Here is a 15,991-nt window from a genome sequence, read left to right on the forward strand (position 1 = left end):
GAGGTGCGTTTCACTGCACGTCTTTCTTCATCGTGTTTGAAGAACAGACGCTTCAGAGCGTAGTTTAAGTTTCTAGATGTTTTGTTTCTTTCTGCACCAGCAGGGACAACGAGGCCGACCGTCACTCAGAATACAGTTTGAACATTAATGTCTAACCCTAACATCACGGCCAATAACAATACCAATCAGAAAATGATACATTTTACATGTAAAATCATCACTTATTAGGAGCCTTCAGTCAGTCAGAGGTCGAGACCTTGATTTGGGGATCTGGCTGGACCGCTTCCTCTGTGACGTCACTTCCTCTTTACTGTCCAGTGGCGATGATCGACGACGTGTTAAGTGATTAGAACACAGGCGATGCTATTTGTCTTAGTGTGAGGCAAATGTTTTCTGGATAGAAGACGTGAGACGAGTGAGTGGAATAAACACCAACATGAACACAGAGCGTCCACGTTGGTGTCCTCTCATGTGGAGGTTGGTGATGATTTGCGAAACATTCTTTGATTTTTAAAAACAGCATATTCTTCTTTCAAATCAGATATTACACACAAAGGCAAAACACAAGCGTGTGGCTCCAGCGCTTCGTTTTAACACGCTTTTAATCTCACACAACATATTTGTACTTTACACCGGTCCGTCTCAAGCAGCCCCCTCCAATATAAAACGCTGTGCGTCAAAGTATGAACACATGAAACGTGGACACATGGAAGCAGCAGCAGCAGCACGGAGGACCGAGCCGCTTCACTTCCCCATGTCTTCCTGGCAGCACAACGTAAAAGGCAATAAATAGTGTTTCAGTTAAATAGGTGCTGTTGTGAGGACGTCGAGGAGACGCGGCTCTTCTTGTTCCCGTGGCGATGACCTCTGATCAGAGCCTCTCTAACGAGCTCTCGGAGCTTCGGAGGAACGTTTCCACGCGTTTGCATTTGAAGTGACAGAATGGATCATTTAGAGCTTGAATGTAGGAAGAGTAACTGTCCTTTTTTTTTTTTTTTTTTTTTTTAAATCGCTCAGGCCATGCAATGAAGAGATGTTGGCGTTACAGTCGCCTTTAACTCGCAGCCGATGCTGCAGAAGATAAAGTGGCGGGAGACGTTTGGTCCGCGCCGTCACTACGGATGTATTATGAGAGCTGGATTCATGTGACGGGAAGTCGCTCACCCGGAGCGTGAGCCGAGAGGCGCTGCTAGGACTGCACAGGATTTTAAAAGGGAATATTGCAGTACCACACGTGACCAGCGGCAGCGTGGTGGCGCCCTCTCCGGCTCTCTTAATACATCCAGAACGTCTTCGTGAACGTTTTTCAAGAGCTTTGAACAAACGCTCTCTGCTGCGGGGTGTTCAGGCCTTCATGAGGCTCATTGGTGTCCACTCATTCACGAGTACCAACAAACAAACAAAAAAAGAGTCATTCGTTTAAGTGCGCTTTTTGTTTTTTTTGGCTTCGCTCCATTGGTGTCGGCTTCTTTGAAGATGACTAACACACGGTTTTAAACGGGTAAACAAAGAATGACCTGCTGTAAACATTTCTTGGGTTTTTCTCCTCTTTTTAAGCCTCACACTGACAAACGTCCAACGTCCAGCTCAAGAAGCTGCAGGAGAGAAAGGGGACAGAGCGGGGGGGGGGGGGGGGGGGTTTGTTCATTTAAATCCCTAACCTACCCAGCAACAGCTGCAGTAGATCCTCTTCTTAAAGTCTTAAAGCCGTCAGTTCTTTATGGCACAAAAGAAATGAACACAAGTTTCTAACAGAACTGCTTTGATTTGAGTTTTTTTTCTCTTCTTCCTCCTCCTGTGACTCCATCCATCTCATCCACGTCGCTCCTCCAGCCAAAGGGAAGGTCACCGCCTCCTGTTGCCCCGGCGTCAGTTATTATGGCAACAGGAGTAGAAATACGAGTCTTTCTTCTGGCCCAAGTCCACTCCCGTCTCCTCTGCTGCAAAACAAACAGGAAGAGACATTATGTCCAAACGCTCGTCTTTTATAGCAGCTTTGAACTTTTAGTCAAACGTTCTCACACTTAAAGGAACCGAGAGAGAGCCGTGAGCTTCAGAGCTGGCTAGTTGCTGCCGGTCTTCATGCTAAGCTAGGCTAACCACCGTTTCTTGATATTTAGTGTGCAGCTTTACAAACAAATCCCGAGAGACCACCGTGACCCGCCTGCTGACGGGTCGTCGGTCCCTCCGCGGCGCTCACTGGCTGGATGCCGGACGAATCAGCGGACTTACAGGTCTGGACCCAGGCAACACGGGTTCTGTACCGAGGGACTAGTCCCACTAATATAAATGGAACAGGTGTAGAATGAACATTCCCATTCAAATCAACGTAGCTGAATTGCCATTTACGCGTGTACCGTTGGCATTGTGACCGACGCACCGAGGTGAGGTCCTGCAGTAACGATGAGCGTAGAGAGTGAATCAGCATCGATAATAATCTGTCGCTCGTCACAGCGTAGGAAAGCACATCTCCGACAGCTTCCTTTGTCTTATTTCCCTTTAATCAACGCAGCGTTAAATTAGAGCACGGTGGAATCAACAAAGCTAGCTAAGCAAATGGACTTGTTCGAACAAGCTCGACAATTCCACCGCGCCTTCATTTAACGCTACGCTGGTTACAGAACACGAGCCGGGGCGGGTCCACCGGTCCCCCCGCCTGGTTTCTGAAGACAGAATACTCACGCGTCATATACTGGAAGGCAGTAGTGTTGTAATCCTCAGCAACCTTCTGGAACAACTCGTCTGTCAACGCAGAAGAAAGAATAAAGCTCGTCAGGTTCCATCAAATAAAACAAGAGATCCACTCAGGTTCATGAAAAGCTGATTATCTTTGATTATCTTTTGATTGTGATTCCAGGGATCTGGTCCCACTGAGGTTTAGAAGATCGTCTCTCATCAACTAATTAGAAAACATCGCCAGCCTCGAGATTCGTCCTTTGAGAAGACCAATGTCTCAACACGTCTTACATATTTATCCGCTTCCCTTTTTCACAATCGTTCAAAGAGTCGGACATATTTCCAAATAGCAAACGCTTCACTATTACCCTCCTTGATGTCATTTAAACGTTTGCAATCGAAGAATTTCCGTTATTTAGTTCCGTTTACTTCTCCTTGGACATTTGAGTTCAAAGCTCATTGTGAATTAGTTTGATTGGCCATCAGCAGCAGCAGCTCCTTCTACACACAGCGGATGTGCAACATTGACGCCTCTCCAGAAAACTGTGAAAAAAGTCCAGAAGAAGTAGTGGTCTGATTATTATTGAGGGTTGTAAAACGGGTTAAGAACCCGCTTCCCCCTCTCGCCATGAGGTACTGAAGAATCTCAACAATGTTGACAGATTGTGAAACTAGTTTGGCGCCTCTGGTCCGACTCTCGCACGGTTAAAATCCTCCCTCTGTGAAATAATACAGTGTGTTTTCTTTAATAACAGTACATCAATAGTAAAGTGAGATTAGGAGTACCCCAGAGCTCCGTTGTCGGTCCTCTGCTCTTCTCACTTGATAGTTCACCTCTTGACCAAATTACATGCGGTCATAGAATTCATTTCCACTGCTACGCTATTCCCAAAATGTTGCCAACGTGCACCTTGATTTATCAATGGAGGCGCGGGTGAATTCAAACGAGGTAAAGCTGCTTGATGGAGACGTTCTAGTTCAAACGTTCCAGACAGGAAATGTGTCTTTCCTGTCCGTCTGCCATGTTGGGAATGAGTGTCGTCTTACAATAATCAAGTGAGTTTGTGCTTGAAAAGTTGCCGACATTTCTCAATATTAAGAGTTCTGAGGGGAACTCACTTCCTCAAATCGACAGACCGTGAATGAACACAGCCGACTGAAGGCGTGACTCACCCACGTTCTTTCCCGTCTTACTGGAGGTCTCGAAATGCAGCGCGCCGATCTCTGTGAAGCAAACCACAGCAGGGAGGTTAGACGTCGGGCCGGCTCAGAAATGTCCCGGTAAATAGTCAAACCTGGTTTAAAGATTAACACGGCTAGAATGTAAAGCCTTAAACTGCAGAGTTCACCGAGTTCAATCTAAGATCTTTTACATTTTAAAAGTCTGCAAGCATGATGGAACCCCCAGAGTGAAGCACTTCCCAGCAGTACGTCGCATTTGTTCCTCATAATATTATGAATGGATTCAAAGCAACCTGGAGCCAGATAAGTGGCAGAAAATGGATTAATTTAAGATTTTAAATACGATGAGCTTCCTCACCACCGAGAGCCTGCACTCAGACGCACAAACACTCTACGGTTTGTCTTCTATGATATTAAACTAAATATGTTTGGGTTTCAGGCTGTTGGTGGAACGAGCACATCCATCTGTTGTGTTCTGCCGGTCAGACATCCAGATGACGGCTCCGTGACAGGAGTGTACATCATCAGGCCCGTTCGCAACAGGGAGGCTGAAGTTACCGTCAGCAAAGTCCTGAGCGTCGTGGTAGTCGATTTGCCGCAGGCTTCGGTCTCCCTCGATCAGGTCGCTCTTAGTGCCGCACAGGTAGATCTTACAGTGCTGCAGAGGACAACACGGATCACACCAACATCATGTCACAGCGTTACCGTTAAGCTCTGCTACATTTAAACTTTGGACTAGAAAAGCTCTCGTACTTCCTCGCAGTTCTGCAGCTCCTTCACCCAGAAGCGAGCTCGCTGGAAGCTACTGGTGTCGGTCATATCTGGAAGTCAGAAACACGATATGGACGTAAAAACACAAAAAGGTGCATGAAGCGCACAAGGACAGCAGAGCCATGAAGCCAAAGCCAAAGCAAACCCTCGTGCCGTAAGTATCCCCATTGAAAGGAACCGTGTGCATTGGGTTCTGCATGTTCATTTACAGATGCATACAGCTGTGGCCCCAACACTAAAACAGCTCCCAGAGTTGTGACACCCGAGTGCCGTCGTCAGGGTGAGCGTGGGTTTACCGTAGCAGACTATGGCGGCCCGGGCTCCTCTGTAGTAGATTCTGCTCATGGCTTCGTAGCGCTCCGATCCAGCCGTGTCCTGAGCGAGACAGAAAAACACTGAGATCCATGTTGCGGCGACGTCTCGGCCCTCACGCCCCACGGTCTACATTCTAGAACCCCCAGGCCCGCTTTAAAGGCCTTCTCATCCCCAGTGTGACGAGCTACACGCTCATCTGCCTCTAAACGCTGTTCTGGAATCACACGGAAGGAGTCCTTTATTTCAGTCATTAATAACCATTTTCCAAAAAAATAATGCACTTCTAAAATAGATAAATACCAATAAGTCAATCAATTAAAGGGAAAACTTACACCTCAACTGTTTCTCTTGGTTATTTAATAAAACTGACAATCGCTTACTAAATCTAATCCATCTACAGATAAGGTAGTGCAATATGCAAGTCTGTGGTTGAGATGCATTGTGGGTAATGTAGGCACCAGGTTTTGACGGGAAAATTCTGTATAAAATAAATTTAAAAAAACGGAATAAATCTGCTTCTGCTGTATTTAGTCTGAAGCGTCCACATTGACTCAGACGACGCTCTAGGAGGACAGCGCTGAACCCGGGGGTCTGATACCAGGTCGGTCAGGAAGCCTCGAACTCACCCAGATCCCCAGAGTGATCACCTTCTCTCCCACCTGGATCGGTTTGGCGACGAAAGCAGCGCCGATAGTCTGTGAGGAGGAGAAAACAAGCATGAGACACTCGATTAAGACATTCTGAAGGTCTGGGCTAACCTGCCTACTGAAGCTTTACTCAAGTGAGAGATTTGAGTTGTTGTCATTCCGACTTATTGACAGTCAAACACAATAACATTCCATCCTCTATACCGGTCAGTGCATGCGGAACACCCGGCGTGTAGAACGACGCCCGCGAGTCTCTCAGCCATATGCCGTTAGCACATCTGCTACAATTAGCACGACGAGCGGATCACTTACAAAACACGACAAACACAAATCAAACCGTGAGGGTTAAAGGTCAGCGACAGCAGCAGCGGAGTCATACAAGACGAGGACGGAGCGGTAGTTCACAGACTACAATGTAGCGCTTAATACAGGAGTGTTCAAAATGTCCCTTGTTCTTCATAATCAAAATAGTTCAGCAAAGTTGGCAGTGATCAAAATGCTCCTCCAGTCCTCAGCAGGACCGCTGCGTCCGTCTTTGACCCTACTGTCCGTTCATAACGAAGGAATGGAGACGGATCCTTATGCAGTTGTGTTTGATTTCTTTACAGAGTGCTTCTGTGCTTTGAGGCGACCACAGACCTCAGCCTGATGTCTTTATCGTGGAAAACCCGAAGCGGAGCAGCCGGCACTCACGTTCTGGTACGGGCCGACCAGGAAGCGGTGATGGACGTATCGCTCCACCAGGCTGGTCTTCCCCACGCTCTCCTTTCCCAGCATCACCACTTTGGCGTCCACGCGCATCGCACTCATGGTGACTGGAGTGTGGAGGAAAAGCCCGGGATGAGACCGCAGCGGAGGAAACGGGAGGAAGGGGGAGGAGTTAGTGTAGAAGGCTGCTCAGTGTGCTGTGTGACGACAAGACAGGACAGACAAATGAAATCACCAAGACTGTCCGCGTGCGTTTAAAGTGTGTCGGTCCGGATCATCTGTTGTGTCTGCAGATATCTGACACGGTTTCTAAGAGAGACTCTCTTCATCCGGATATTAAAGTACAACAGGTTTTAGCAGCTAGATCTACCTTCAGTAGCAAAGTGAATGGTCCCATTCAAAGAGTTATCGTATCATAGATCATATTATTGGAATTGTATGACGGATGCTTTAACACGTGCGCAGCAAGAGCACATTGTATGAACTGTGGGATAATAAATATATATATATATATATATATATATATATATATATATATATATATATATATATATATATATCTTATCAACTGTTCTGTTTATCGTCTTTAAACTTGTCAAATACATGTGAGAAGTACAATACGCGCCTCGTATATGCAGTGAAACGTAAGCATAGGGTATGAGGTGGTAAACGTGTAGAACATAAAGTAGTATAAAAACATAACAATGCATTCAGAGTCAGTAAAAGCACCTCAAGAACAGAACCAGTTCCATAACCTGCTCTGAGCTGTAAGCACCACCACCTTGATAATTACGAGTTACGTATTGTAATCAGAATGCAGGAGTAATATTTGTGATAGAGCTTCTACTCTGTGGTAGAAGTACTTTTACTTTAGTACAAGATCAGAGTACTTCTTCCACCGCTGTCCTCACAGGGGACAAACAAGACACAGCCGGGGGACAGCAGCCTCAACCTTTTAGCTAACCGAGCTAACCTCACACGCGAGAAAAAAAACAACACTCACCTGGTAGCTAGCTTGACTCAACAAATCGTCCGTGACATGCCAAGCCGAGTCGAACCGAACCGAACCGAACCGATCCGAGCCAGGGCTGTCAGACCTGTTTGGAAGGAGAGCCGCCGGTGACCGACAAACCGCTTGTCATCTCTCCAGAGCTGCTGTTTGGAGAGCGAAGAGCAGCAGCTAAAGCTAACGTCAGCTACCGACTGTTGCGCAACGGGTGGAATCACAAAGCAGCCAAGTTAGGGAGCTGCAATGACGTCACAGAGAGAGCTCGTGGCCGAGCCGACAGAAGCTTTTTGTTTGTTTGTTTAATTACAATCACAGCGAACTGACGGGGATCAGCTGGCCGGAGACGGAGCTGTTCCTGAGGGTGGAGATCTCCATCGGAGCTGTTTGGGTTTGGGTGGGAACCAAAGAGGCGGCGGGGTTTCCAGGAACCGGAAGTGTCCGAATTGCGTGAGACAATCACCGGATGTGTTGATCCTGTTTTATTTTTTATTGCACAATTGTACAATTTCACAAATTGTACAATAAGAAACAGCAAAATACATGGAGGGGGGGGGGTCAACTTCAGAGGATGAGAAAGAAATAAAAGCATAAAAAATATAAAATTATAAAAACGTAAATAAACAATATAAAGAAGGGGACACAAAGACACACATTCTGATTGGGTATAATACATACATATATCACAGGCAATGCATTCCATTACTGTTTTCATGACCTTTTTGTTGGTACAGCATTTCATACTTCGTATATACATTTCAAACTCTTTGTAAAAAAGCACAAAACAATCGGTATTTGGCTCGTAAACGTACACTTGTGTATGTAGACTGTGGCTGGATGTGTTCACCTAAAGTGGATGTTTTGCCTTATTGGGCAACTGACTGTTGTTCATCTTGAGGCTGTCTTACAATCTCAGGGAATTACGTTTCACACGTAGGAGCCATGGCTTCGGGTCGTATTCAGCCAGTATAGCTCACTAGTTGACCCCCACAATCAGACTATTAACCTCACTAGCTTATGTTAACTAGCAATAATGAAATCATCTATTCACTCATGTATTCAGACTGAGGTTTCTGTGAACTGATTCAAATACAAAGGATTCATAATGAATCTGACTGCAGTAGCTAGTGTTGTGACGGTACGATGCAGCTACAAAACTCAACTTTGGCACAGACTGCACCTCCAACACGTCAGACGCTGAGCGAGATGAAACAATGTCTGTAAGCAGGTACTGAAGTCCACGTTCTTCAGACATGCAGAACAAACCAAACAAAGCCTGGATCTAAGAGTACGATATCATGGACATTGATATCAATAAAACCATGGCAATTCCCACCTCTGGTTTTGTGTCACGGTGTGGTTGTGTCGCATCACTTTGCAGATGTTTTGCATCCCTTTGTGTGTCTCTTTTCCATCTGTTTGTGGTCCCCAAATGTAGTATTCTCCACAACATCAAAACATCATTCAAGCAAATGAACAAATTCAACTTTTTAAATTCAGTTTGTTGTTATAGCCTACATATAATATAGATATAATTATCTCTCATCTCATCTTCACCCGCTTATCTGGGATCGGGTCTCGGGGGCAACAGCTCCAGCAGGTGGACCCCAAACTTCCCTTTCCCGGTGCCACATCAGCTCAGCTCTGACTGGGGGGGATCCCGAGGCGCTCCCAGGACCAGTTTGGAAATATAGTCCCTCCACCTGGTCCCGGGCCTCCCTCGGGGTCTCCTCCCAGCCGGTCGTGCCTGGAACACCTCCCTAAGGGAGGCGCCCAGGTGGCATCCTCACCAGATGCCCTAAACCACCTCGACCGGCTCCTTTCCACTTAGATATCATTATATGGATTGATTAACATAACATAACATTTTTCAGTTATTTATTGACTTTTTTTTCTGGCACTTTATAGATTAAACTAATAATCAATTAACCATACAAAATAATGAACACAATCGACAATACAAACATGAATTAAAAGCATTAATTGCAGCACTACATTAATAATTACAGACATAGAAGTATATCACGATAGCCTACAGTTTAAAATATATGATATAATATCCATTAATCCATCGATCCATCGATATATCGATCGCTTTTTATGGCACGCAGTTAGAATAACCCGATTGGTTTAAACCGTTAACCGACGCCTCTCAGGCTGCTCTGTGATTGGCTAATCCGTGGGCTGCCACCCAACACACACACACACACACACGGACAGAGAGAGGACCCAACATGGCCGAGGAAGAAGGAAGCGAGGTAACTTCAGGTGGCATTTTTCAGGAGATCTTCACCTCCCCGCTGAACCTGACCCTGCTCAGCCTCTGTCTGTTCCTCCTGTACAAAATCTTCCGCGGGGACAAACCACCGGAGCTCGGCGAGGTGGAAACGCCGCTGCCCAAACTGAAAAAGAGAGACTTCACCTTCGCAGAGTTGAAGCCCTACGATGGACTCCAGGACCCGAGGATCCTCATGGCGGTCAACGGGAAAGTGTTCGACGTGACCAGAGGGAAGAAGTTTTACGGCCCAGGTAACCGGTACCCGAACCCCTCTCCATTAAGTTGGTATGACCCTGTTTTCTTTTCCCGTCCCTCTCGTGTCTCGAACGTTTAGAACATTACGCCACTCGCAGACGCTCGCGCGCGGGGCAGCCGTTGGCTCTGAGCTACAGTCAATGGCGCCGAGGTGACATTTTATTATGAATACACACTTGATAGCAACTCGCTGACATTATGACCAAACACAACAAGTTTAAAAGTGAGTTCGTGTAACTTGCAAGCTAACGTCACACCCTCTTTAGCTAGCGTGCAAATAATGCGAAGGTCCTCGTTTCACAACAGAGGAGTTGCTGTAGCCTTGGAACCACAGATCGTCTATTGGAGACGTTGAGTTACTCCTTGGTAAATAAAAAAACCTCTCTAAATACATAAACAAACCAGGGCGCCGCCATGTTTCCTAAGTGGGCCTTTCTTTTCTATTGTAATGTTTGGTTTAACGCTGAATCATCAGACAGTGTGGAAACTTTATGTCATTACAATTGTGGGAGAGAGAGAAAAGTAACGCTACTCAGATATTTAGGCAAACGTAGCAACACAGCCGTGTATTCAAAGGCAGATTTAAGTAAATAGTAAAAAAAAAAAAAAAAAGACGTCCCTGTTTTTTTTTTCCCGTGATTCCACACATTTGGTGCGTTCATCCCAAAACTAAATCGATGGAAGATTTATCAGGAAAAAAAAAGAAGAAGAAAAAAACACGTAATAGAACTCAATCTTCAATTTAAGACGGACGTAAGTACACGTGTTGTGAGTTCAACGGCGTAAAAGCAGGTTACACCACGTGTTCTGTGACATTAGAATATGCCCCGTCATGCTTCATGGTTTCTGTTGCCTGGAGAGAAAAAAGAAGCCGCGTTAGACCTCTTTATGTATTTGTTTTATCTTATCTCTGACTGTAACCTCTGTCGCTTGTAACCTCTGACCAACCGCGTATCTCTGTCACGCAAAGCTTTTCCGGCCCTGAAGCCCGGAGTCCTGCTGTGACCTGTCGTTAGAGGACTGTTGTCCGTGGACAGAGGACACTTTGATAACACTCACGGCTGTCAAAACCCCCAAATATCTGCTTCAGCTCTGAGCCCGTTGCTTCCGACTGAATACATTATTTAATTTAGAGAAAACACGGTATATGGCAGATTGAGGCTAAATAAACAAGGAACGTGTCACCTGTTGTGATGGTAATAGTTTTTACATATCAGGCCTTGGCTCCACTCTTTTGGTAGAATCAGTGCATCGTTGGTTATGATCTTTTCACGGGAAACGCGTAGAATATCACCAGGCGTCTCTATCAAATGGCCGCCTCTCCATTTCAAAGATCTCTCCGTCTGAGCATACGTTCATACCGAGCTCGGCGTCAGGCTGCTAGAGAGACCGTCTCGTGTTTTCAGCGGTGTTTCCTGGCTGCGTCTTCTGCGTTCGCCTCACCGCTTGTGTCTCTTGGCGTCTCGCAGAGGGGCCGTACGGAGTGTTCGCGGGCAGGGATGCGTCCAGAGGTCTGGCTACGTTCTGCCTGGAGAAGGAGGCCCTGAAAGACGAGCACGACGACCTGTCCGACCTGAACGCCATGCAGCAGGAGAGCCTCGCCGAGTGGGAGACTCAGTTCACCTGTGAGTACCAACGTGTCTTTTTTTTAGAAACGACGCATCGCACTTGTTCTACGTTTTTTTCCCACCAGATGAGGTTTGATTGGAGCTCTTTCAAGACCATCATCTCGTGTCTCGGCACCTTGACTCGATTAGCTCCACCAGCTGCTGGACATAATGACTCTCAGGCTACATCCACATTACTCCGTTTTCGTTTGGAAACAGAGTTTTCAAACGAAAACGATCTCCGTCCACACGACGTTTCAGCCATCGTTTCCGAAATGATCTCCGTCCATATTACACGCCTGGAAACGAACATCACGTGATTCTTCAGGTCCACTGGACACCAGGAAGTAGATTGTCGTATTTTGTAACTAAGCAACCAGAGTAATAAAGTAGTCTTTGATGATCTTAAGTACGTGTTTGATACTTAAGATCTTCTCTAAAGTCTTCCTCTATGAACTCAAACAGATACAGTTCGTGGAAAGTTTAATACGTTTTATTTTTCAGACTTAACGTTAGTTACAGCGCTGCAGGTCTCTCTCTCTCTCTCTCTCTCTCTCTCTCTCTCTCTCTCTCTCTCTCTCTCTCTCTCTCTCTCTCTCTGTCTCTCTCTCCGCTCACTGATCTCTCTCTCTCTCTCCCCCTCTCTCTCTCTCTCTCTCTCTCTCTCTCTCTCCGCTCACTGATCTCTCTCTCTCTCTCCTCACTGATCTCTCTCTCTCTCCTCACTGATCTCTCTCTCTCTCCTCACTGATCTCTCTCTCTCTCCCCCTCTCTCTCTCTCTCTCTCTCTCTCCTCACTGATCTCGCTCTCTCTCTCTCTCTCCGCTCACTGATCTCTCTCTCTCTCCTCACTGATCTCTCTCTCTCTCTCCCCCTCTCTCTCTCTCTCTCTCTCTCCTCACTGATCTCTCTCTCTCTCTCCCCCTCTCTCTCTCTCCTCACTGATCTCTCTCTCTCTCCCCCTCTCTCTCTCTCTCTCTCTCTCTCCTCACTGATCTCTCTCTCTCTCTCTCTCTCTCTCTCTCTCTCTCTCTCTCTGATCGCTACATTAACAGCTGTTTTCTCCACAGACATGCAGACTTTAACTGGACAACAGCTGCTAGTAAAGACAACAAGGTCAGCAACTCCTGTGATCAGTTGTCCTCGTTAAATTAACCTGGTAGTCGATCGCCGGTGTTACGTCATCGTTTCCAAACGTATGCGTTTCCGTCCGTCCACACGAATACGCTACCCGGAGTTTCCAAAGTTATCCGGGATCGTTTCTAAACTCCTCCGTTTACGGTGCTCTCTGCGCAGTGCGGACGCTCAGTGTGACCGTAGCAGAACATATGCGTTTCCAAACGACAACGGAGTGATGTGGACGTACTCTCAGTAAAGAATCTGCACAACAGTACTAGATAGAAACACAGACGTTTCTCTATGACTCAGGAGAAAAGAAACGGCATGCAGTGTCCTTGAATCTCTTCCCGATAACATGTCGGCACTCGTTAATTATTTCAAATTGTTCCCGTCTTCCGTTCCAGTTAAGTACGACTACATCGGCAAGCTGCTGAAGCCGGGGGACGAGCCCACAGAGTACACCGACGAGGAGGAGGAGGCGAGAGACAAGAAGGCGGACTAGAAGCGCAAAAGAGCGAGCCGGACGGGGAGAAAATGGTCGATGCCTTAATGTTGGTTTGTAATTTTGACGCCTGTCGCCTCCTTATCGGGGGCCACTCTTCTGTATGTATTCTAGTACTTTTGGACTTTCACAATCCTGACTGAATTCCATTCATCTCCATTAATCTTGTGGCACTAACGGCTAAATATGCTGCATTCTGACGTAGCGTTGTTAGAGTTTTATCTGTCAGAACGTAGATTGTTGTGGAGAATCAGGAACCCTGGACCAATCCCAGTGGCGGTTACGTGTCCTGGAGGTTAGGAGCAGTCGGCTGACTGGAGGAGGAGGAGGAGGAGGAGGAGCCGATGAGATAATCCTCAGCTCTGTCGTATCGCAGGCTGGACACATTCCTCTCATTCGAGGCTTTGGCTCGGCTCGCATGTGAAATGAGTTATCTCAGGAAGTGGTTTCACTCAAAATTTAGCTGAAATATCTTGAGGTTCTGGAGCCAGAGGGCAGATTTACCGTAAAACATTTAAAAAACGCTCCTCATCGAGTCACGCCTGGCGTCCCTGAACGTAGACCTCCACCCAGAGGACCCTGAAGACGAGCGCGTGGGGTGATTTCTGCAGAGCGAGGTTCACTCGGCCGGCTTTAGTCGGCCTGCAGCGTGACATGCAGGCTGAACCGCACCGTACGAACCACACCAGCTGTCTTCACCTTCACGTGTGAGGGCTGAACCGTTTCCTGTCTGCTCGTCAAACGGCAACATTGCAGATAAAACATCTAATATTCCGTTCAAAACGTCAGAGAATTACGTTATCAATGAATAAGAAACCAAAGTGCTACGTTTATGACGGAAAGATTATGAAGTCAGTGATTTGTAATCAAAAATCTCTGAGATTGAAGTCTCAAATTTTACGAGGAAGGAGAAGAAGAAACTGCACTGCTTCACTTTGCAATGGTTTCCTCCTAAATTTACCATTTAAATCTGGGGAATGATTGGTTTCTAAGCTCCTCCCCTGGCTCTTTAATTATTATTTTTAAATATTATTATAATGTTAATACATTTCTCTTACATTCAGTGTTCATTTCTGGTGAAAAAGGAGATTTTTTGTTGTTTTTGTCAGATTTTCTGAACGTTGACAATCCTGGTCGTCTGCTGCAGAACCCCAGATCCACATTCTATGTTCCATGAAGCATTTAAAGTGATCAAGTGAAACGTGCATGAACCCTCCTCTGGTGTCACGCTCCTCTAATAGAAGAATTTGCTGCTTTTCTTTTTTTGCTTTACACAATTTTATCATTTGAATTCCTTTCAGATTTTTTATTTTTGTTTTTGGTCTGTAGGTCGGAAGAACCCAGTAATGTGCAATGATTCCTTACAACGTAAATAACTGCAGAAAACTGGTGAAATATGAAGAAGCTGTTGTGATTTCAGTTTTCACACCGCGTGAGCGCTACAATGATGACGACTTTTATGAAATCATAATTTCACTTATTCAGCCGGTGGTTTGTTTACATTGTTTTTGACACTAAATCCACGATGGAGAAGAACCAGACGTTTGCTGTGAGGCCTCTGGTGCTCTCAAAGATAATAATCATAAGACACAATATTCTCCACGTCTGGGAACTCCACCTTTAACCCTGACCCCACCAGGAAGACGTTGGTTTTAAATGTGGTAAATAATCTGTACGCAACGTTCCTTTCTTTGTCTCCATCGATAAACTACATGTCATCATCCTGAGAACTATTTTGATTTAATAAAGAAAACTACAGAATGAAGTCGCTCTGTTTTAATACCGTTTTCATTTACCATGTAATGAACATAAATCAATGTGTGACACAGTAGTAGACTGAACAGGGCCATCCTGTATAATGAGTACTTCTACTTGGATACTTGTGTATTTATGTTCTTTGAATGCAGGACTTTTGCTCGTAACAGTACTATTACTACCTCTACTTAGAGGTCAGGGTTAGTACTTTTTCCTCCGCTGTGTTGATCACATGAAACGGTTTTAGTTTTCTTCGCTAAATGTTATTGAAGCGTCTCCGATGTTGAATTTCACAAGAAACTTTGAATGAACTGAAATTGGGAAGTCCTCAATATGACTCTGTTGTGTGTCCTCTGTTGCTTGACGTACCTGTGCTGACGTAGGTCTTTGTGCCGCTGCAGCATCTCCATTTCCCTGTGGATCATTACAGATGTGCTCGGCCGGTTGAGAAGCAGAAACGGGTCTTTGTAGGCGCTGGTGCTCTGACTCCCACCCTGGTGGCTTCTCTTATAACACTGTTTCATGGGAGCTCTGCCTCCTCCTAGTGGAGAGCTGATGAAAACACAGGGACTGTCTCAGCTGCAGCGTTACCGTCCCAGACAGTGAACACCAACTGCGGTGAACTTGGTGAAACATTCAGCAGCTAAAGAGCCACATTGGTGTTAATCTGTGCTTTAAATGCCGTGTGGCACAGAGTGTTTATTGTAGTCTGTATGCTGATGATGATGCTGCTGATGGAGATGCTGCTGCTGCTGGAGATGCTGATGCTGCTGGAGATGCTGATGCTGCTGCTGGAGATGCTGCTGCTGATGGAGATGCTGCTGCTGCTGCTGGAGATGCTGCTGCTGCTGCTGGAGATGCTGATGATGATGATGATGATGCTGCTGATGCTGCTGCTGATGATGCTGCTGCTGGAGATGCTGATGCTGCTGCTGCTGGAGATGCTGATGATGCTGCTGCTGCTGCTGCTGGAGATGCTGATGATGCTGCTGGAGATGCTGGATCTGTCATTACATTACAGTCATTTAGCAGACGCTTTTATCCAAAGCGACTTACAATAAGTGCATCAACATTGGTAATCAAAAGAACTACTAGTCACCAGAAGTCATAAGTACATTTCCTTTAAACAAGCATCTAAGAGCATGAAGCAGAGCATAACTCAGAGCCAAA

General features: G+C 46.0%; 2 protein-coding genes across 4 annotated transcripts; one reads left to right on the forward strand and one right to left on the reverse strand.

Annotated features, from left to right (window-relative positions):
* Positions 1-584: 584 nt before the first annotated feature.
* Positions 585-7,737, reverse strand: rab24 (RAB24, member RAS oncogene family). 3 transcript variants are annotated; one of them, XM_068731677.1, is made up of 9 exons: positions 7,303-7,737; positions 6,285-6,406; positions 5,571-5,639; positions 4,926-5,004; positions 4,612-4,679; positions 4,417-4,516; positions 3,850-3,900; positions 2,683-2,742; positions 585-1,937 (listed from the first exon to the last, which is right to left on the reverse strand). In XM_068731677.1, the coding sequence occupies exons 2-9, from the start codon at positions 6,399-6,401 to the stop codon at positions 1,870-1,872; spliced, it is 612 nt and encodes a 203-aa protein (XP_068587778.1). In that variant the 5' UTR covers positions 6,402-6,406; positions 7,303-7,737; the 3' UTR covers positions 585-1,869. The 3 variants fall into 3 exon arrangements, with proteins under 3 accessions (XP_068587778.1, XP_068587777.1, XP_068587776.1); XM_068731676.1 differs by having other exon boundaries at positions 585-1,940; positions 6,285-6,496; positions 7,303-7,736; XM_068731675.1 differs by having other exon boundaries at positions 585-1,940; positions 7,303-7,735.
* Positions 7,738-9,503: 1,766 nt separating this feature from the next.
* pgrmc1 (progesterone receptor membrane component 1) lies at positions 9,504-14,831 on the forward strand. Its single transcript, XM_068731662.1, has 3 exons — positions 9,504-9,834; positions 11,308-11,463; positions 12,969-14,831. Exons 1-3 carry the CDS (start codon positions 9,540-9,542, stop codon positions 13,064-13,066), a joined length of 549 nt encoding a protein of 182 aa, XP_068587763.1. The 5' UTR covers positions 9,504-9,539; the 3' UTR covers positions 13,067-14,831.
* Positions 14,832-15,991: the final 1,160 nt, after the last annotated feature.

This window comes from Cebidichthys violaceus, unplaced genomic scaffold (genome assembly GCF_023349555.1).
Source record: "Cebidichthys violaceus isolate CVI_PGR_0920_01 unplaced genomic scaffold, fCebVio1.0.p SCAF_53, whole genome shotgun sequence".
NCBI classification, from domain to species: Eukaryota; Metazoa; Chordata; class Actinopteri; order Perciformes; family Stichaeidae; genus Cebidichthys; species Cebidichthys violaceus.